Below are 15,812 nucleotides of genomic sequence, written 5' to 3'. Positions count from 1 at the left end.
TTTTTTTTTTTAAAATAAAAATAAAAAAATAAAAAAATAAAAAATATATATAATATATATATATATTTCTTAAAAGTGAACATTCACTATGAGTTAGCTCTCTGAGGACTGACTCCTTCATCGTTTTCAATCATCTTGAGGAGAGTCTTCACTCTTAATTCCAAGGAGGAGACTCTGACACGAGGGACCTCATGGTCACAGTCCCCCAGCCAGGAGAGACAGAGCTGGGCTGTAACCCGGCCCGGCGGACTCCAAAGCTCACACTCTTCAGGCAACCTGCTCTGAGGGGCAGGGAAGAGAGAAGGCAGGAGAGAAGCAGCCTGGGTCTGGGGCACAGGGCTGTGCCGGGGGACCTCCACTGCCACATCCTGGGAGCCAGGCCAGCTGAGGCCAGATGTCCAGGGCCAGCACTGTCTGTCTGATTTGCAAATGCAAATGCAGGCCCCGGCTCCAGGCTTCAACTCCATGCCCTGAGCTGCCCTGGGCTGGCAGGTACCCAGCCCCAGCCCTGGCACTCCCCTCAAGGCCACAGGGTCACTAGGCAGGTGGGCATGAGCTGGGACTCTAAATAACTTTCCATGTTGATCAACCTGTTTCTGGAACAATCTGGCGCTGAAGGTCACTTGCCACCTTCCCAGCAAGAGCCCGGAAAGAGGACAACCATGGCCGGATGGGCCAGCGAACACACTGAGAAGTCAGATGGGCTGAGTTCGAATCCCGGCTCCCGCTGCAGAGCGAGGCAAGTTCCTTCGCCTCTCCACACCTCCACGACTCCATTCCCCCCTCCCCCCTGTGAAATGGGGCTGATCACCGTCTCTGCAGGGCTGCTAGGAGAATTCAATGTCACGATCCTGCACATGTGTGCCTGAGGCATGTGCATGCCTGTGCAAACATGGAGCGCACACAGGTCGCTCCCGGATGGAGTGGAGGACGCCTGCCCCACAGTCAGCAGGCCGGTGGGATACATGTCTGACACTGCTGCTGGCAGCCAGCACCAGGCTTTCCACAGCCCTGCCTGGCGGAGAGAGGGGGTGTGGCTCTGTGGGGGAGCGTGCGGATGGCAGGGCTGGCAGGAACGTAACATGTGGGTGGCACAGAAAGTGCTCTGTCTGGGGCGTGCGTGGGTTTGCACGAGCGCGTGTTGTTTATCATCACCTACCTGCCTGAAAGCCCCCAGCGGCTTCCCGCTGCTGCACGCGGGATGGAGGCTCAGCTGCCTCACGCGGCCCACTCGGCCCTGCGTGTCTGCCCCACCTCCAGGCTTCTGCACACACTGTTCTCTCCACCTGTTACCCTCGGCCCCGGGCTCCACACCGCACAGCTGTGCTAAGCCAGGGCTTTACCCTATCGCCTCACTGCTCTCACTCACCCCGAGGTGGGGACTGCTAATACCTCCACCTGCTGCGCAAAGGAAGGAACCGGTGCCACCGCTCAGCCAGGAACGTGCTGCCCCAGGTCACCCAGCCAGGACACACGCAGCACCAGCCTGCCTGGCTGCACAGCCGGTGTTCTCCAGGCCGGTGTCAAGGTCAGCGCCCAGGGACAGAAAGCACGCTCACCTGTAAGCAGGACTCACCTCCAGGCAGGTGGTGAGCTTCCAGAGGGCAGAGTCCACACACGGAGTCATTCCACCCCCTTCCCAGGGCCCAGCACAGAAGACGATCCGCAGTAACTGCGTTCCGGGCGTCGCTCTGTGCCGGGCCCTGGTTTTAGCCCTTGGCACAAATTACCTCATTGAATCCCACAACCACCTACGAGGCTGGTGCCTTTAGTGTCTGCATTCTACAGGTGAAGAGACCAATAGCCAGAGCAGTTACCCTACACGCCTGGACTGACAGGAGGTCAGGTCTGCCAGGAGCAGAACCCAGATCTCTCTATGCCTGAGCCTGGGCACGGCCGGGAGGTAGAGGCCAGCAGGGCCCTCAGGCTGGGAACCTCAGAGCTGCAAGAGACCCGAGGAGCCTCCTGTGCCTCTTCATTGTGCCAACGCTGGGCCTGGGGAAACTGCCCAGAGAGGGGGCTCACTTCCATGGTCACACGGGAAAATTAGGGCAGCCCCAGGACCAAAACCCACCTGGAGGGCATCTTCCCGACTCCTTACACCAGAGGGGCGTTTTCGTGCAAGGGCTGAGCCGACTAGAGAAAGAAAAGGAGGGCAGGCCCGGACCAGTGGCCGATCAGACCAGAGACAGCCGACTTGGGGAGATACATGTAATCCCCATCCTTATCTCACCGAAGAGCCCGAGTGGGGGATGGGAGACCCAGGGGGTGCATGTAGGCTCAGGCAGCTGATTCTAAATAAGGAAGAACTTTAATATCCATCTGAGCTGTCCAACAATGGAACAGGCCACTTTGAGCAAGGAAGGGCTGGTCAAGGAGCTGGGGAGCGGTCATGATGGTCTCAACCGGGGATGACGGGTTTCAAGAGGTTCCTGAAGCCGCTGAAGATAAAGCTGCATGTTTCTCAGGAGACCCCAGAGGTTTTTTCCAACACTCAAAGGGGTCATGGACCGAAGGAAGGGTTCCTTGCTAAGCGGGAGGCCATCGGAGGGTATGTCAAAGGTCTCTTCCATCTCCAAAGATTCTAGGAGACCCAGGTTTCCTGATTCTAATATTTACAAAGCCGGAAGTCTAAGATTCAGTGGTTCTGCGCATCAGGCGCTGACATTGCATCCACACTCCTACACTGCCTGCAAGACCCTGATCCATCTGGCCCCTCCGCTCTCTCCAAACCCACCCCTGCCCTCACTCTCCCTCCTCCCTCCGGCCACACCAGCCTCCTCCCTGCTCCCAGACACACGAAGCTTGTTCCTGCCTCGGGGCCATGGCCCCTCCTGTCCCCCCTCTGCCAGGACGGCCCCCTGGCTCCTGCCAACTCTTCCCACAGCCAATGCCTCCCATTCTTCAGGTTTGGGTTCAAATGCTACCTCCTCACAAAGGCCTTCTATGGCTTCCTCCGTCATCCTCCATCCCTGTAGCTTAGGGGAATGTGCAAACAGGAGCCAACTGCTTAGATTCAAATCCCAGCCTTGCTAAGAGGCCTTACACAGGCTGTGTGACCCCTCCACGCCTCCGTCTCCGCAGCTCTCAAGCAGGGGTAAGAATAGCACCTGCCCCATGAGGCGGCTGTGAGGGGTAAGTCCATCCTTACATGCAACCGCTTTGGGACACAGCCCAACACCCAGCAGGCTCTAGGTGAGGGTCAGCTCTCCCTAGTGTGTACCCTGCTTCAAAATTCAGCACAACCACACAGTTTGCTTTCTTGCCTACTGATAGGCCATGTTCTTTACTCCCCATTTTGTAGATGAGGAAACTGAGGCTCAAAGATGGGAAGCACTGGCCACACCAAGCTCTCCGGAGAGAGGGGCTGGGCCTGCCTCACTTTCCACTGAGTTTGAAGGGCGGCATACAGCAGGTGCTCAGCAATAACCTGTGGCCGAATGAATGAATGAATGAAGGGTTAATGACTGTGGCTCTATCACTCAGAGGCGCGGTACAGACAGGAAGCTATGCCCTTAAGATTCTATTTTAGCTGAAACCGGTTTGGCTCAGTGGATAGAGCATCGGCCTGCGGACTGAAAGATCCTGGGTTCGATTCCGGTCAAGGCATGTACCTTGGTTGCGGGCACATCCCCAGTAGGGGGTGTGCAAGAGGCAGCTGATCGATGTTTCTCTCGCATCGATGTTTCTAACTCTCTATCCCTCTCTCTTCCTCTCTGTAAATAATAAATAAAATATATATATTAAAAAGATATTGTCTTTATAAAGAAAGAAAAAAAAGATTCTATTTTAGCCCACCTCTTCCCACCCTGGTCCCAAATGACCCCCAGACATTCTTAGAAGTGGCCACTGGAACAGGCAGGCTCATGAGGTAGGGACCAGCATCGGTGCCTCTGTCCCCAATGGGACCCCCTTACCCCAGCTGGACCAGGCAGATGCCTTAGCATTTGCCTTGGGGATCCCTGCCCGGAGGTATGGTGGCAGGTGTGGGCTCAGGAAGCAGCTGCTCGCTCCCTCATCCTGTGCTCTGCCAGCTACCCGCCGGGGGCCTGCCCACCAGATGCATAATAGATGAGGAGGCCCAGCGGGCTGTGCCTGCCTGGCATTTCGGAGCCACTAATGAGGCCAGCCTCGTGCTTCCTGCAGTGGCACAAAGACCGCCAGGGCCTACGGCTCAGTCCTTACAGGGAGAAGCCACCTGAGGACAGAAGCTGCCCACCAAAGCCCGCACTCATCACAGGCAGCATGCAGGAGAGCAAGGGTTAAAGGTCTGGGCTCAGGCTGACCACCGTGCCTCTCCTAGACTGGCCCTGTCTACACCAGACAGGTTCCTTCCCTGAGCCTCAGTTTCCTCATCTATAAAATGGGGGAGACAGCTGGGGAAGAAGCTGTTTAGAGATGGAATGAAATAATGCAGATGACGTGCTCAGCCCAGATGGTGGGACCCAGGAAATGCCTCTTATGGGGAGCAACTGGGAGCATCGCTGTCCCGGGGGATATCTTGGGGATCAGATGGGCCCTCCCAGTGGGGCGCCTGGGGCTGGGCAGTGACTGCCGCTCTGGAGGGATTGCGGGCCATCTCCCTCTCCTTAGCCCTGAACCAGGACTCCCCTCATTGCTGTGGCCTCCTCACCCCGGGCCAGGTCCCTTGCTTGGCCAGAGGAAAATCGGGACTCACCTCCAGCCCTCACCAGCTCTGTGACTTTGGGTCAGAGCCTCCCTTCGCCATCCTCAGTTTTGGGTTTTGGCCTCTCCAATGGGGACACTAAGCCAACTTGCAGGACTGCCATCACGACTGGAGGAGACGACCGTTGTGAAATGCCCGGCACACAGTGGGCACTTGATCCTTGCTGGGTCCCGCCTCTTCCTTCTCCGAGGCCCCCAGCTTTATGGTCAAAGTTGACTCTTCCCTTCCAGAACCCCCTTCCCTGGATAAGTGCACCAGCCATTCCCCCACCCGAGGGTCACGCCTTCCTCTCCCCACCATTCGTATCCTCCCTCCGTGCCCGGCCCCCTGATTACTCAATGTCGCTGCAGTAAATTCCATAAAAAAGAAAAAACATGTCCAGCCCTCATTCCAACTACAGAACCAGAGTTACCCACTCCCACTGGCTCCCAAGCCTCACACTGGGCCTCATGCCTCATCCCTCTGACACCTGCACACTTGTTCTGAGCTCCTCCACTGCAAATAAGCTGCTGACGAGGTGCAGGGGTGGGGAATTCAGTCATGATCACATCTGGCCCCTACCAGCCCTCACTGCTCCCCGGATGCAAGCCCCAATCTCTAATCCCTTCTTTAAAGGAGTTGGGGAAGCTTTACCTCCTCCTCCTCCTCCAGGAAGCCTCTCCAGCTTACTTGACAAAGTCTTACCCGTCCCACTCTCTAGACACATTCGGTTCAATTCCACAAACATCCATTAAGCATTTGCTGGGTTTGGACAGCTGTGCCAGACCGTGTGGAGGACAGAAAGATCAGAAGAGCACAGCCCAACTTGTATGGAACCAGAGCTGGAAAGTGGGCCTAAGTCAAAAGTAACTTCCTAGCCGGTTTGGCTCAGTGGATAGAGCGTCGGCCTGTGGTTGTTCAATTGGAATTGAACCCAGGACCATTCCGAAATGCCTGGGTTGTAGCGTCAATCCCCAATAGGGGACAGCCAATCAATGATTCTCTATCATCATTGATATTCCTATCTCTCTCTCCCTCTCCCTTCCTCTCTGAAATCAATAATTTATATATATATATATATATATATATATATATATATATATATTTAAGTAACTTCTGCTTCCAAGGACTTTAGAGCCTGCTCTGCACTGCAGTATAATGTAGATTCATTCCACTCAGCTGAGGTCAGCTCCCTGGAAGATCCAACCCAACAAGTACGTATTGAGCACCAAGTGGCTCAGAGAGGGGAAATGACCTGCCCAAGATCACATCACTAACATGTGGCAGAGGCCGCTTCTAATCTATGTCCGTCCGACTCTGAAGGCCATGACTCCCCACTGCCCCAGAAAAGAGCCTAATGTGCGCTCGACAGGCATGATAAGGAGAGGTGTTCTAAGGAGAGAAAGATGGGGTGCAGGGATCAGGAAAGAAAACACTCGACAAACAGTGACAAAGGTGGGCTGGAGGCAAAGGATTGTGGAAATGGGAAGGGAGGGCATGGCGAGGGGAGGGGAGAATGTGAGCAAAGCACAGAGACCGTGATCATAGGGTCCATGTTCCCACGGATGAGAAATGCGGGGAAGGGAGACGTGAGTCCCGGGCTGGAAAAGGAGGGGGAGACAGGCCTTGAATGCCAGGAATCATAACGAATAGTCAAAATGACCCCCACTGTACACTAACGATATGCCAGGCACAGGGCGGGGGCTAAGTAATTGGCTTCCAGAAGTGGGGGTGGAGAGGGGGGGAGGGAGGATCTAGGTGTTAGCACCTTGGACAGCAACTCCAGCAAGGAGGTCGTGGGTCATGGACAAATCCTGATTTCAGAATCTTCCGTTGCAGGTGTAAACTGAGGCTCAGGGAGGAAAGGGGACTTGCCCAACCTCACAGAGAAGGTTAGTTCCTATCAGTTCTGGGCCCTTATCTCTGACTCTTCACTCAGGGCTCCCTCGAGTGGACTCTCTGGGTCACCCTCTTCCAAGTCTTCCCCAAGTGCATCCTTCACTCAGGCCGCTCTGTGGCCTGGAGGCCTGGACAGAGCAGGTGAGACTCTGGGCTCTGCAGAGTCTAGAAGATCTGGGTTTAAACCCCAGCTCTGCCACTGACCAGCTGTGTGGACCCGGGGAAGTCCACGCCCCCCTCTGAGCATCACGGTTTCATCCGTAATCAGAGGTAACGGTCCCTAACTCGGGGATGTGGGAAAGGTTCTCGGAGGTGATGTAGTTCAAGCACCTGGCAGTACCCGGTCACAGCAGGTGCTTGACAGGTGGCCGTTGTGGGGGTGCTGTTACTGAACCCCTTGAGGAGAAGACGGCGTCTCCCTCCCCTCCCCCCAACCTCTGCTCTGAGCCCAGCACAGTCTTGCACAGAGCAGAAGCTCAAAGGGCACAGCAGCAGGGTCTAAGCCCAGAGAGGGAGAGGAACGGGCCCCAGGTTACAGAGCGCATCAAAGGAGAAGAAAAGGGCAGACCCCGGAGCCCAGCCTGGGCACCCCATGTGCCTCCCACCCCAGAGAGGGCTTCCTGGGGGGCAGTAATGCCAGATAGGAGTCGCCCAGCAGCTGGGGGCCCTGTAGGGCCCGGGGACCCTGGGAAGCCCTCAGCGGGGGCGGGAAGCAGGAGCCAGAGCCCTCGGGGGCTGCCTGAGGGAGCTGAAGTGGCAGCAGGAGCAGCCAGCTGGGCCCGGGGGGAGCTGGTGCCAGGGAAGCCAGGCAGCACCAGGGGTGCTGTGAACCCCGGGGTGAGGCTGCACCTCCACCCACTGCTCTCAGTGCTGGGGGGGCTGCAGGCACCACCGCCCCCTCCCCTCCTCCCCCACAGGAGGCCGCTCCCGCCGAGGACACGGGCTGGAGGGGAGGCATCGGAGGGCTGTGCGTGAGGTGGAACTAGAGGGCGAGGGGGTCAGCCCAGAGGCTAAGGGCCCCCCCAGCCCAGCCGGGAGCCGCCACGAGGTGGAAGGAATGGAGGAGAGAGAGGAAGGACAGCCTTTCAGCGAGGGCCTCAGTATGCCGGGCCGTTTGTTTTGTTTTTACAACTTCCACTGTCACCCAGGCACTCCCGTCTCCACCGCACAGAGGAGAGCACTCAGCTGTGGAGAGGTTAGTGCCGTGGTCGGCAAACTGCGGCTCGGGAGCCACATGCGGCTCTCTGGCCCCTAGAGTGTGGCTCTTCCACAAAATACCACGGCCCGGGCGAGTCTATGTTGAAGAAGTGGCGTTAGAGGAAGTTTAAGATTTAAACCTGTGGCTCTCCAAAGAAATTTCAATCGTTTGTCCTGCTGCTATTTGGCTCTGTGGACGAGTGAGTTTGCCGACCCCTGGGTTAGCGGATTGCTGAGGGTCGCACAGGCAGTGGCAGAGCTGACATGCCTGACCCCCCCGGCAGAGTGCTCTGGAAGGAAACCTGGGGGGACGATACGTGGGGGGCATTGCCTGCAGAGAGTGTCCAGAGGTTGGCGGGGCCTGGACTGGCGTTATCGGGGGTGGCAATGAATAGCTCAAGACTGCCCCGCCCAGCAGCTCGCCCCGGCACTTACCACACACTCCGGCGAGGGGTGAAGGACTTGTCCACCCTGAAACACAGCAAGAGGGGCAACAGGTGAGGGAGCAGTCCCTTCTGACCCGGACTTGCCCACCCCCCTCACCCTCCACCCAGAGGCGGCCGGAGGAGATGCTCCGTGCCATGTCACTGTCCCCCGCCGGCTACAGGGGCCCCCATGCCAGATGAGGGGCACGGGAAGGTGTGGGGTAAGGGGTAAGGAAAGAGGCAGGATTGGGGACCCAGGGGTAGGGAGCAGGGGCCCGGGGCCAGGCTATGTGGGGGTCAGCATGGGAGGTCCTGGAGCAGGTAGAGAGGAACGGTGGCCACAGCATGTGGGGCCAGAGCAAAGACGTGGGGTGTGGCTGAGGCCCCCCCAGTGTTTGCAGACGGGACTAAACACGTGGGGGTTGAGGAAGAACCCCCCACACACACTTCCCCCACGCCCCGGCCTTGATCTTGGAGCTGGAGCTCTGGCACTCACAGCCACGAGGGGACAGAAGCCGGGGAATGTGGGAGCAGGAGGCCCCCCAGCACACACACCCTGCCCCCAGAGCAGAGCCAGAGCAGGTCCTCAAGCTCCCAGAGCTCAGCGGTACCCCCAGGCTTTATCCCCCCGCCCCTCCGGGTCCCCCTTCAGAGGGAGATTCTCCCCCGACCCACCTCTGAGGGCACCTTGGGGCTGGGCGGGCTGGAGAGCGCTCACCCTCCTGCCCAGCGGGGGCCTAGGGCTCAGCAGCTGTTGGGACAACAAACAGCTCTTGCCTCCTGCCCAGAACCCAGAGGAGGAGAATGGCAAAGGGGCACCAAGCCAGACTCCGCCGGCGAGGGGGCACCCTCTGGGGGGCAGGACCGGGGTCTCCCGGGGGTCCGCTGGGGTGGACTCTGCAGACTGGGAAAGTGAGGCCAGAGAAGCCAGGACTTGCCCAAGGTCACCCAGCAGAGCCTGTTCTGCCTGTCCGAGTCCGCTGACCAGAACCCCGGCTCCTCTCCTCACCTGCGGGCTCGCCAGGCCCCAGACAGAGGCAGCCCGAGGCTGGGTGTCCAGAGAGGGCAGGCACGCGGGACACAGTGCCCACAGCTCAGAGGGCACCTCGCCTGCACCAGCAGCGTGACAGGCGCGAACCCCACCTGCTGCTCACCCCAAAGGCGTGTGTCCCTCTAACTGCAGGGAGGCAGGTCCTGATGACGCTTATGCAACTACCTGTCCAGCCAGGAAAGGGGCTCTGGCCCCAGGCTGCCTACCCATCTCCCTTCCCATTTACCAAATCTCCGCCTGAGGCCAGAACCCCACCCCCCTGGCATGCCTCTGCACCCCTCTGAGTTGGGCACTTGAAGTCAAGAAGGATGGTGACCTCAAGATGTACAGTCACCACTCCAACTACCTCCACCCAGGTCTCCAGGTCTCCAGGCCCTGGCAGCCAATAGCCCTGGGGAGAGGGGGTCCCTGAGAGACGGGGGCATGGCATAGGGGCAGCCCAAGGGGTGGGGTGGGCGGGACTGGGGGGGGGGCTGCAAATGGCTTCTAGGTTCCCTTCTTCCAAAGCCCCAGTGCAGGGCCCAGCTGATCAGAGACCAAGTGGGGGCCCCTGCAAGGCCTCGCTGACCTGCCCCAGCCCACCCCACTATGCATGCAGCCAGGAGGGCACACACACAGGCCCGGCCTCCGACCACACACCAGGCTCATGCCTTAGAGCCCGCGCGAACTTGGGACACAAACACGGGAAGTTCCGACCCCACACGTGCCCGTGGACACCCAACCGCAGCGCGCAGGGACGCACACACCGACGGAGCTGGCCTCCCGGCGCTCACCCCCCACCAGCTCACAACTCACAGCCACACTCACCAGCCCAGTCACTAGCACAGCCACACTCACCACCGGGCACCGGGCACCGGGCACCCGGACCCGGGCCGCGCGCCCGCGGGCGCCCCCGCCCGGCGCACCTACCCGCCGTACGCCCCGAAGGTGAAGCTGCGATTCCGGCAGCTCATGGCGCCCCCGCGGCCGCCCGCCCCTCTGGCCGCAGCCGCCGGAGCCGCCTTCCCCGCCGCCCGGTCACCCCGGCAACCCGGCCGCCCGCCCCGCCCGCCCCGCCGGCGGCCTGTCCGCCGCGGGCCGCGGGCCAGCTCCGCCGCAGAAAGGGCCGCTTGTTCCCCCGTTCCGGGCGGGGGCTTCGCGGGGCTCTCCCAGCTGGACCGGGGGCGGGGGCGGGGGGCGGCGGGGAAGGAGGAGGGAGGGGGTAGATGAGACCCACCCTTCACCCCCAGACGGGGGGGTGGGGGGGGGCGCGCACCGGGCCGCAGACCCTCCTCGGGCCGCGCGGACCTGCCCCGTCGTCACAGCAAGCTGAGCTGCTCGGGTCAAGAACTTGGACTCCAGGGTCAAGGGTCGCAGTGTGGGCAGTCTGCGGCCTCCTGGTGCGTTCCTCACATTTCTGGTCTGTGAAATGGGACTCACCTCCTCCCCCGCCCGCTCCCCGCCCCTGCGGTAATGGAATGAGTTGATACAATAATGCTTCAAAAATAGCAGCTCCAAGAGTCCCGCACTAGGTAGAAGCTCTGCTCAGGCCAGTGAGAGAATGAAAGAATAACACCCTCCCTTCTTTGGGGCGCACTGGCCCTGCCCCCCAGGGCTCCCCTCCCCCCTCCAGATGCCCACCCAGGGAAGCCACCAGAGCTCTCAGGTTTTCCACGGAGTTTCCCACGGGTTAAAAGGACTACAGGGAGCCGGGACCGGTTTGGCTCAGTGGATAGAGCGTCAGCCTGGGGACTGGAAGGTCCTGGGTTCGATTCTGGTCAAAGGCATGTACGTGGGTTGCGGGAAGATCCCTGGTTAGGGTGGGGGGGTGAAGGAGGCAGCTGATCGATGTTTCTCTCTCATCGATGTTTCTGTCTATCTCTCCAACTCTCTCCTTCTCTCTGTAAGAAATCAATAAGATATATTTAAAAAAAAAAAAAAAAAAAAAAAAAAAAAGGACTACAGGAAGCAGATGCAGTGGGGGGCACGGAAGGAAGGACGGACGGCCAGGGGCATGATGACAGGGTGAGAGGGATGCTTCAAAAGCCTTTCAGGAACTGTGTAGCCAAGCCCTGGGCCAGGGCACAGCGCCATCTCCCCTGGTCTGGGTACAGGCTTCACCGTTTTCTCACCCAGGCAGGGGGAGGCGGTGCAGAGCGTGAAAGAAGGAACGGACCCGTGTTACCCAAGAAAAAGGAAACAATAAAACATAAAGTGTTAAAAACATTTCAGATGAAGACCCCAGACCAGAGCAATCACTGCTCTCTTGGGGGGTCCACCCCCAGCCTCTTCTCTGCCCCCACCCTGGACCATCTCCTCGCTACCCGCGCTGGTGGGCACAGGAGCCCTCAGAGCCCCTCGCAGCGTGCAGACCCCCAGCAGGGCAGCCCGACCTCCTTGCCCTTAGAACTGCCCGCTGGGTTTGGCCCTCAGCGGGGGTCTGGCTCCCTCTCGGCCGGGTGCTCCGGAACCAGGCAGATTCCTGGGCGGAGGGACGTCCTGGGCAGTGAGGGATGCCCACTCCCCACAGGGCAATCCAACATGGCCCCGAGGGGCACCGAGGTTGGCCTGAGAAGGGAGGACGTCTCTCCCTCCTGAGTGGTGGCAGTGGGGAAGGGGGGCAGAGAGCCGGAGGGAGGGAAGACCAGGAGCCGGGCCTGGGCTTGGGGGCGTGCTCAGTGCCAGGGCTGGGACCCAGGACTCCAGCCACATCCAGGCTGCCGCACCCACCCCCTAGGACAGGGCCCTCTGGCTCGGGTCTGTCTTGTCCGTAGGAATGACTCATAAGTGGGCTCTGCGTGTCCACTTGGCAGGCTGGCCACGGGCCTCCGTGTGCCAAGTTTCCCAGCCGGGCCAGCCCCCGGGAGGTCCTGCTGGTGCTGGGACAGTGGGCCCTTGAGAAGGGCCGTGGGGGCCACAGGGTTCCCACCGAGGACAAAGAGCCCAGTGTGGGCGCCCGCCTCTTGGGTTCCGACCAGCTGCAGCTGCCTCACTGGCAGGAGTGGGGGGAGGGGAGGCGAGCCGGGAGGTCACGTTCCCTCCGCCAGGAAAGCACCTACATTCCCTGGCCGGCTCCTGGCCCCTCAGGCAACAGCATAACTGAAAAGCACCTTCTTAACCTGCAAGGTCACCTCCAAGAATGCAGCCTCTACTTCGGGGCATGTGCGCCTGGAGATAAAGGGCCAAGGACAAGGGACAGAGAACCACAAGTCTATGTCCTCATGCCTGTGAAATGTCCACCTCACCCTGCTTGGATCCCAGCCCTCCCGCTGGTCCGCGGGGTGACTTTGGGCAAGTCGCTTCGATCTTTCTGCGCCTCGGTTTCTGCATCTGCAAAACGGGGTTGATGATGAAGAGAACAGGACTTCCCTCGAAGGGTTTTGCCGAGGACTGGCTTTAAGTGGATACTTATAAAGCACGAGAATAGTATTTGAATAGCATGTGCTTATTATTAGAGAAAGCACTTGCTGCAGCGTCGTCTGCCTTGGGCTAAACTGTATGAAATCACCATTTTTGTAGTTAGCAAAGATTTGTAGTAAGAATTCCAAAACAAACTAATGGCCATCCAGAGGGCGTCAGACAAATAAATCAAGATCCGTTTACACCATGCAATGCCGTCCAGCTGTTGGAAGGAATGGGCCAGGTCTAGGTGTGGACATCTGGACCAACCTACAAGGCAGACACACACACACACACACACACACACACACACACACACGCAATGGACAAGGCTTTGACACTTCCTAGCTCTGAGATCTCAAACACATTAGTTAATAGCACCCCGAAAGCTGGCCTCACACTGTGACCCAGAGTCAGCACAGAGCCCGCGCTCGCCAACGGCACCAGGAGGTCATTGCCATCTCTGGGAGGGGACAGAGCTCCCTTCTCCCTTTCCCTCCAGCCTCTCACCTAGAAAGCAGAGCCGGGCTGCCCTCCAGGGGCCAGGCCCTCCTCCTAGCAGGCAGCCTCCTCTGCTGGACCTCCTAGGATTGCACCTGAGCCTGACAGGCGCCAGACTCTGTGCGAAGGAAAGGAGGGTACAGCATGGCGTGCTCAGAGCTCTCTTCCCAAGGTCCCCCTGGGTTCCGCTCTGGGAGTCCCACCCACTTGCCTCCAGCTCCCACGTCCCAGCCCGCAGAGGGAATGTGATCGAGGCGCCGATTCCTGGGAAGATCTCAGGCCCGGGCTCCAGGTGGGACTGCTGGGTCAGTTCTTACCCGGGTCCCCGGCAACCTCCCCTGCCCCATCATTCCCATTCAGGGAATCTGTCTCAGCTGCCTGGCCAGCAGCCCACTGTGTGGCTCTGCAATAATCCGTCTTCCTCCCCGGACCTCAGTTTGCTCATCTGATGAACACCCCCTCTCACCTTGCGGGGTTCGAGACAAAATAATGGAAACATGCATTTGCCTTTGGAGGATTCCATTATCCGCTCTCCATTATCGAAATAGCATTACCCGTAGCCATGGTCTTTGTAGCCAAGCCACACCCACCCAATCACATGCTGTACACCCTGAGCTCCTGGAGAAGGAGCCTGGGGGTGGGGGGGACCTCAGGCCCTGAGGAGGGAGGGAGAAGTGGGTGCAGCTTGGCTCACACCATTTCCCCAGCAACTGTCCGGTGAGGTTCACAACCCAGCCATCCCCCGTCCTGGCTCTCAGACTCCTACTTTACTCAGTGGGTTCCTGAGACACCTGCCTATTCATCGTGTCCCCTTCAGGGACCAGGACAATGTGGCCCGGACACAATGGTCAGAATAAATGCCTCCACTCAGGCCAACACCCCTAAGGACGTGCTCTGGTCCACACAGGGGCCAGGTGCCTCCATAGGTCCCTGAGAGCAAAGCCCTTTTGGAAACAGACACCAAAGGGCATGTCTTTCTTCCTTCCTCAACCGTTCGACTAACGCCTGCTGAGCATGCACTGTGCACCCGGCACTGCTCAGGCTCTCGTAACAGAGGATAACAAGGCGTCGAGTCTGGGAGGATCTGTGTGCACACCTGCACAGGAGCCTCACCGACACACAAGCACCTGCCCTTGTATCGTGCACAGAGGCATCTAACCCATGCCCTCAGAGGTCAGAGCAGATCAAATTCATGCAGATCTGCCCGCACGAACGTCAGTCCCTACACTGCAACCCCACATGCACATACACATGCAAAGTCACATCAAGCTCACACCCATACGTTCCAAAACCAGCGTGTGTTCACTTCCTGACTGTGGCTAGGTTTGTACACACATGTGAACACACATCAATGACAACAGATTCATGCACAGAAGTCACAGACCTACACACCCTTAGATCACATTATGCTCACATGTACGTAATATACAGACACACTGTGCGCACACACACATGCACACACAAATGCACATACACATGCACACACATGCACACATGCACACGCACACACACAGTGCCCAGATAACTACTGGGAAGAAATAAAGGTAGGAGAGGGATGGCTCTTTGGGGGTTGAGGGCTGTGCAATGACTGCACCCCAATGAGAGGGAAGCCAGGGCCCTCTCACACATTGTAGGCTGGAGTCAGCCAGCCTTCCTCTGTACCCTCTGCTAAGGGCAGCCCCCACCCCCACCCGCCGCCCATTTTCAGGGGCATGTAGGCTGAGCTGGAAGGGAGACTGCTTGATGCCCAAAGCTCTACCCAGTGCAACTAGGCCTACTGAGCCCGTACCAGGGGGCAGGAGACCTGGGTGGGGGCCCCAGCTCTGCTGGTCACTCATTGTTTTCTAGCACAGACTCTTCCCACTTTGCCTCTGTTGGTCCATCTGTAAGATGGGTGATGGGGTGCCCTGACAATGCCTTAAGTTTCCACCCTCCCATTCAGCCAGTCCAGGATTCTGTGAGCCCCTCTTCACCCAGCCAAGGTCCCCCACCTTGACAGTCATTCTCAATGGGGGCGTCCTAGAGGGCACTAAGAAAATACATGAGGCCCTGACCAGTTTGGCTCAGTGAATAGAGCATCAGCCTGTGGACTGAAGGGTCCCGGGTTCAATTCCAGTCAAGGGCAGGTACCTTGGTTGCGGGCACATCCCCAGTGGGGGGTGTGCAGGAGGCAGCTGATCGATGATTCTCCCTCATGGATGTTTCTAACTCTATCCCTCTCCCTTCCTCTCTGTAAAAAAATCAATAAAATACATTTAAAAAATAAAATAAAATAAAATAAAATAAACGAGGCCAAGACCGGTTTGGCTCAGTGGATAGAGTGTCGGCCTGCGGACTGAAAGGTCCCAGGTTCGATTCTGGTCAAGGGCAGGTACCTTGATTGCGGGCACATCCCCAGTAGGGGGTGTGCAGGAGGCAGCTGATTCTCTCTCATCGATGTTTCTGACTCTCTATCTCTCTCTCTTCCTCTCTGTAAAAAATCAATAAAATATATTTTTTAAAAATAATAAATAAATGGGGATGGTTTTTGTCCTTGGCAATTACTGGGGACGCCCACTATCATTCAGTGGGTGGGGGCCAGGAAAGCTAAACTGGGAAAGGTTCCACCCAAGGAAGACTTGCCCTGCATCAAATATCCCCCAGATATTCATGTGGGCGAAGAGCCCATTGATCCCATTCTAGAACCTAATTGGTT

The 15,812-nt window shown here is 58.3% G+C and overlaps 1 protein-coding gene across 5 annotated transcripts in view; it reads right to left on the bottom strand.

The window, feature by feature from the left end:
- RAP1GAP (RAP1 GTPase activating protein) overlaps positions 1-15,812 on the bottom strand; it is a 64,754-nt gene that overhangs the window by 39,260 nt on the left and 9,682 nt on the right. For 2 of the 5 annotated variants that reach the window (XM_084874909.1, XM_084874915.1), the window contains exons 1-2: positions 10,148-10,219; positions 8,198-8,233 (exon numbers count right to left, since the gene is read on the bottom strand). In XM_084874909.1, coding sequence (XP_084731035.1) covers positions 8,198-8,233; positions 10,148-10,191 — 80 coding nt within the window. In that variant the 5' untranslated portion in view covers positions 10,192-10,219. Of the gene's footprint in view, positions 1-8,197; positions 8,234-10,147; positions 10,222-15,812 lie in introns of those variants that run through there. The other 3 variants (XM_084874910.1, XM_084874911.1, XM_084874916.1) reach the window with 3 other exon arrangements.

This window comes from Pipistrellus hanaki, assembly GCF_964339955.1.
Source record: "Pipistrellus hanaki genome assembly, chromosome: 2".
Classification (NCBI taxonomy): Eukaryota; Metazoa; Chordata; class Mammalia; order Chiroptera; family Vespertilionidae; genus Pipistrellus; species Pipistrellus hanaki.
The sequence above is the reverse complement of the archived record's forward strand: the minus strand, read 5'-3'. Positions and strand labels throughout refer to the sequence as shown.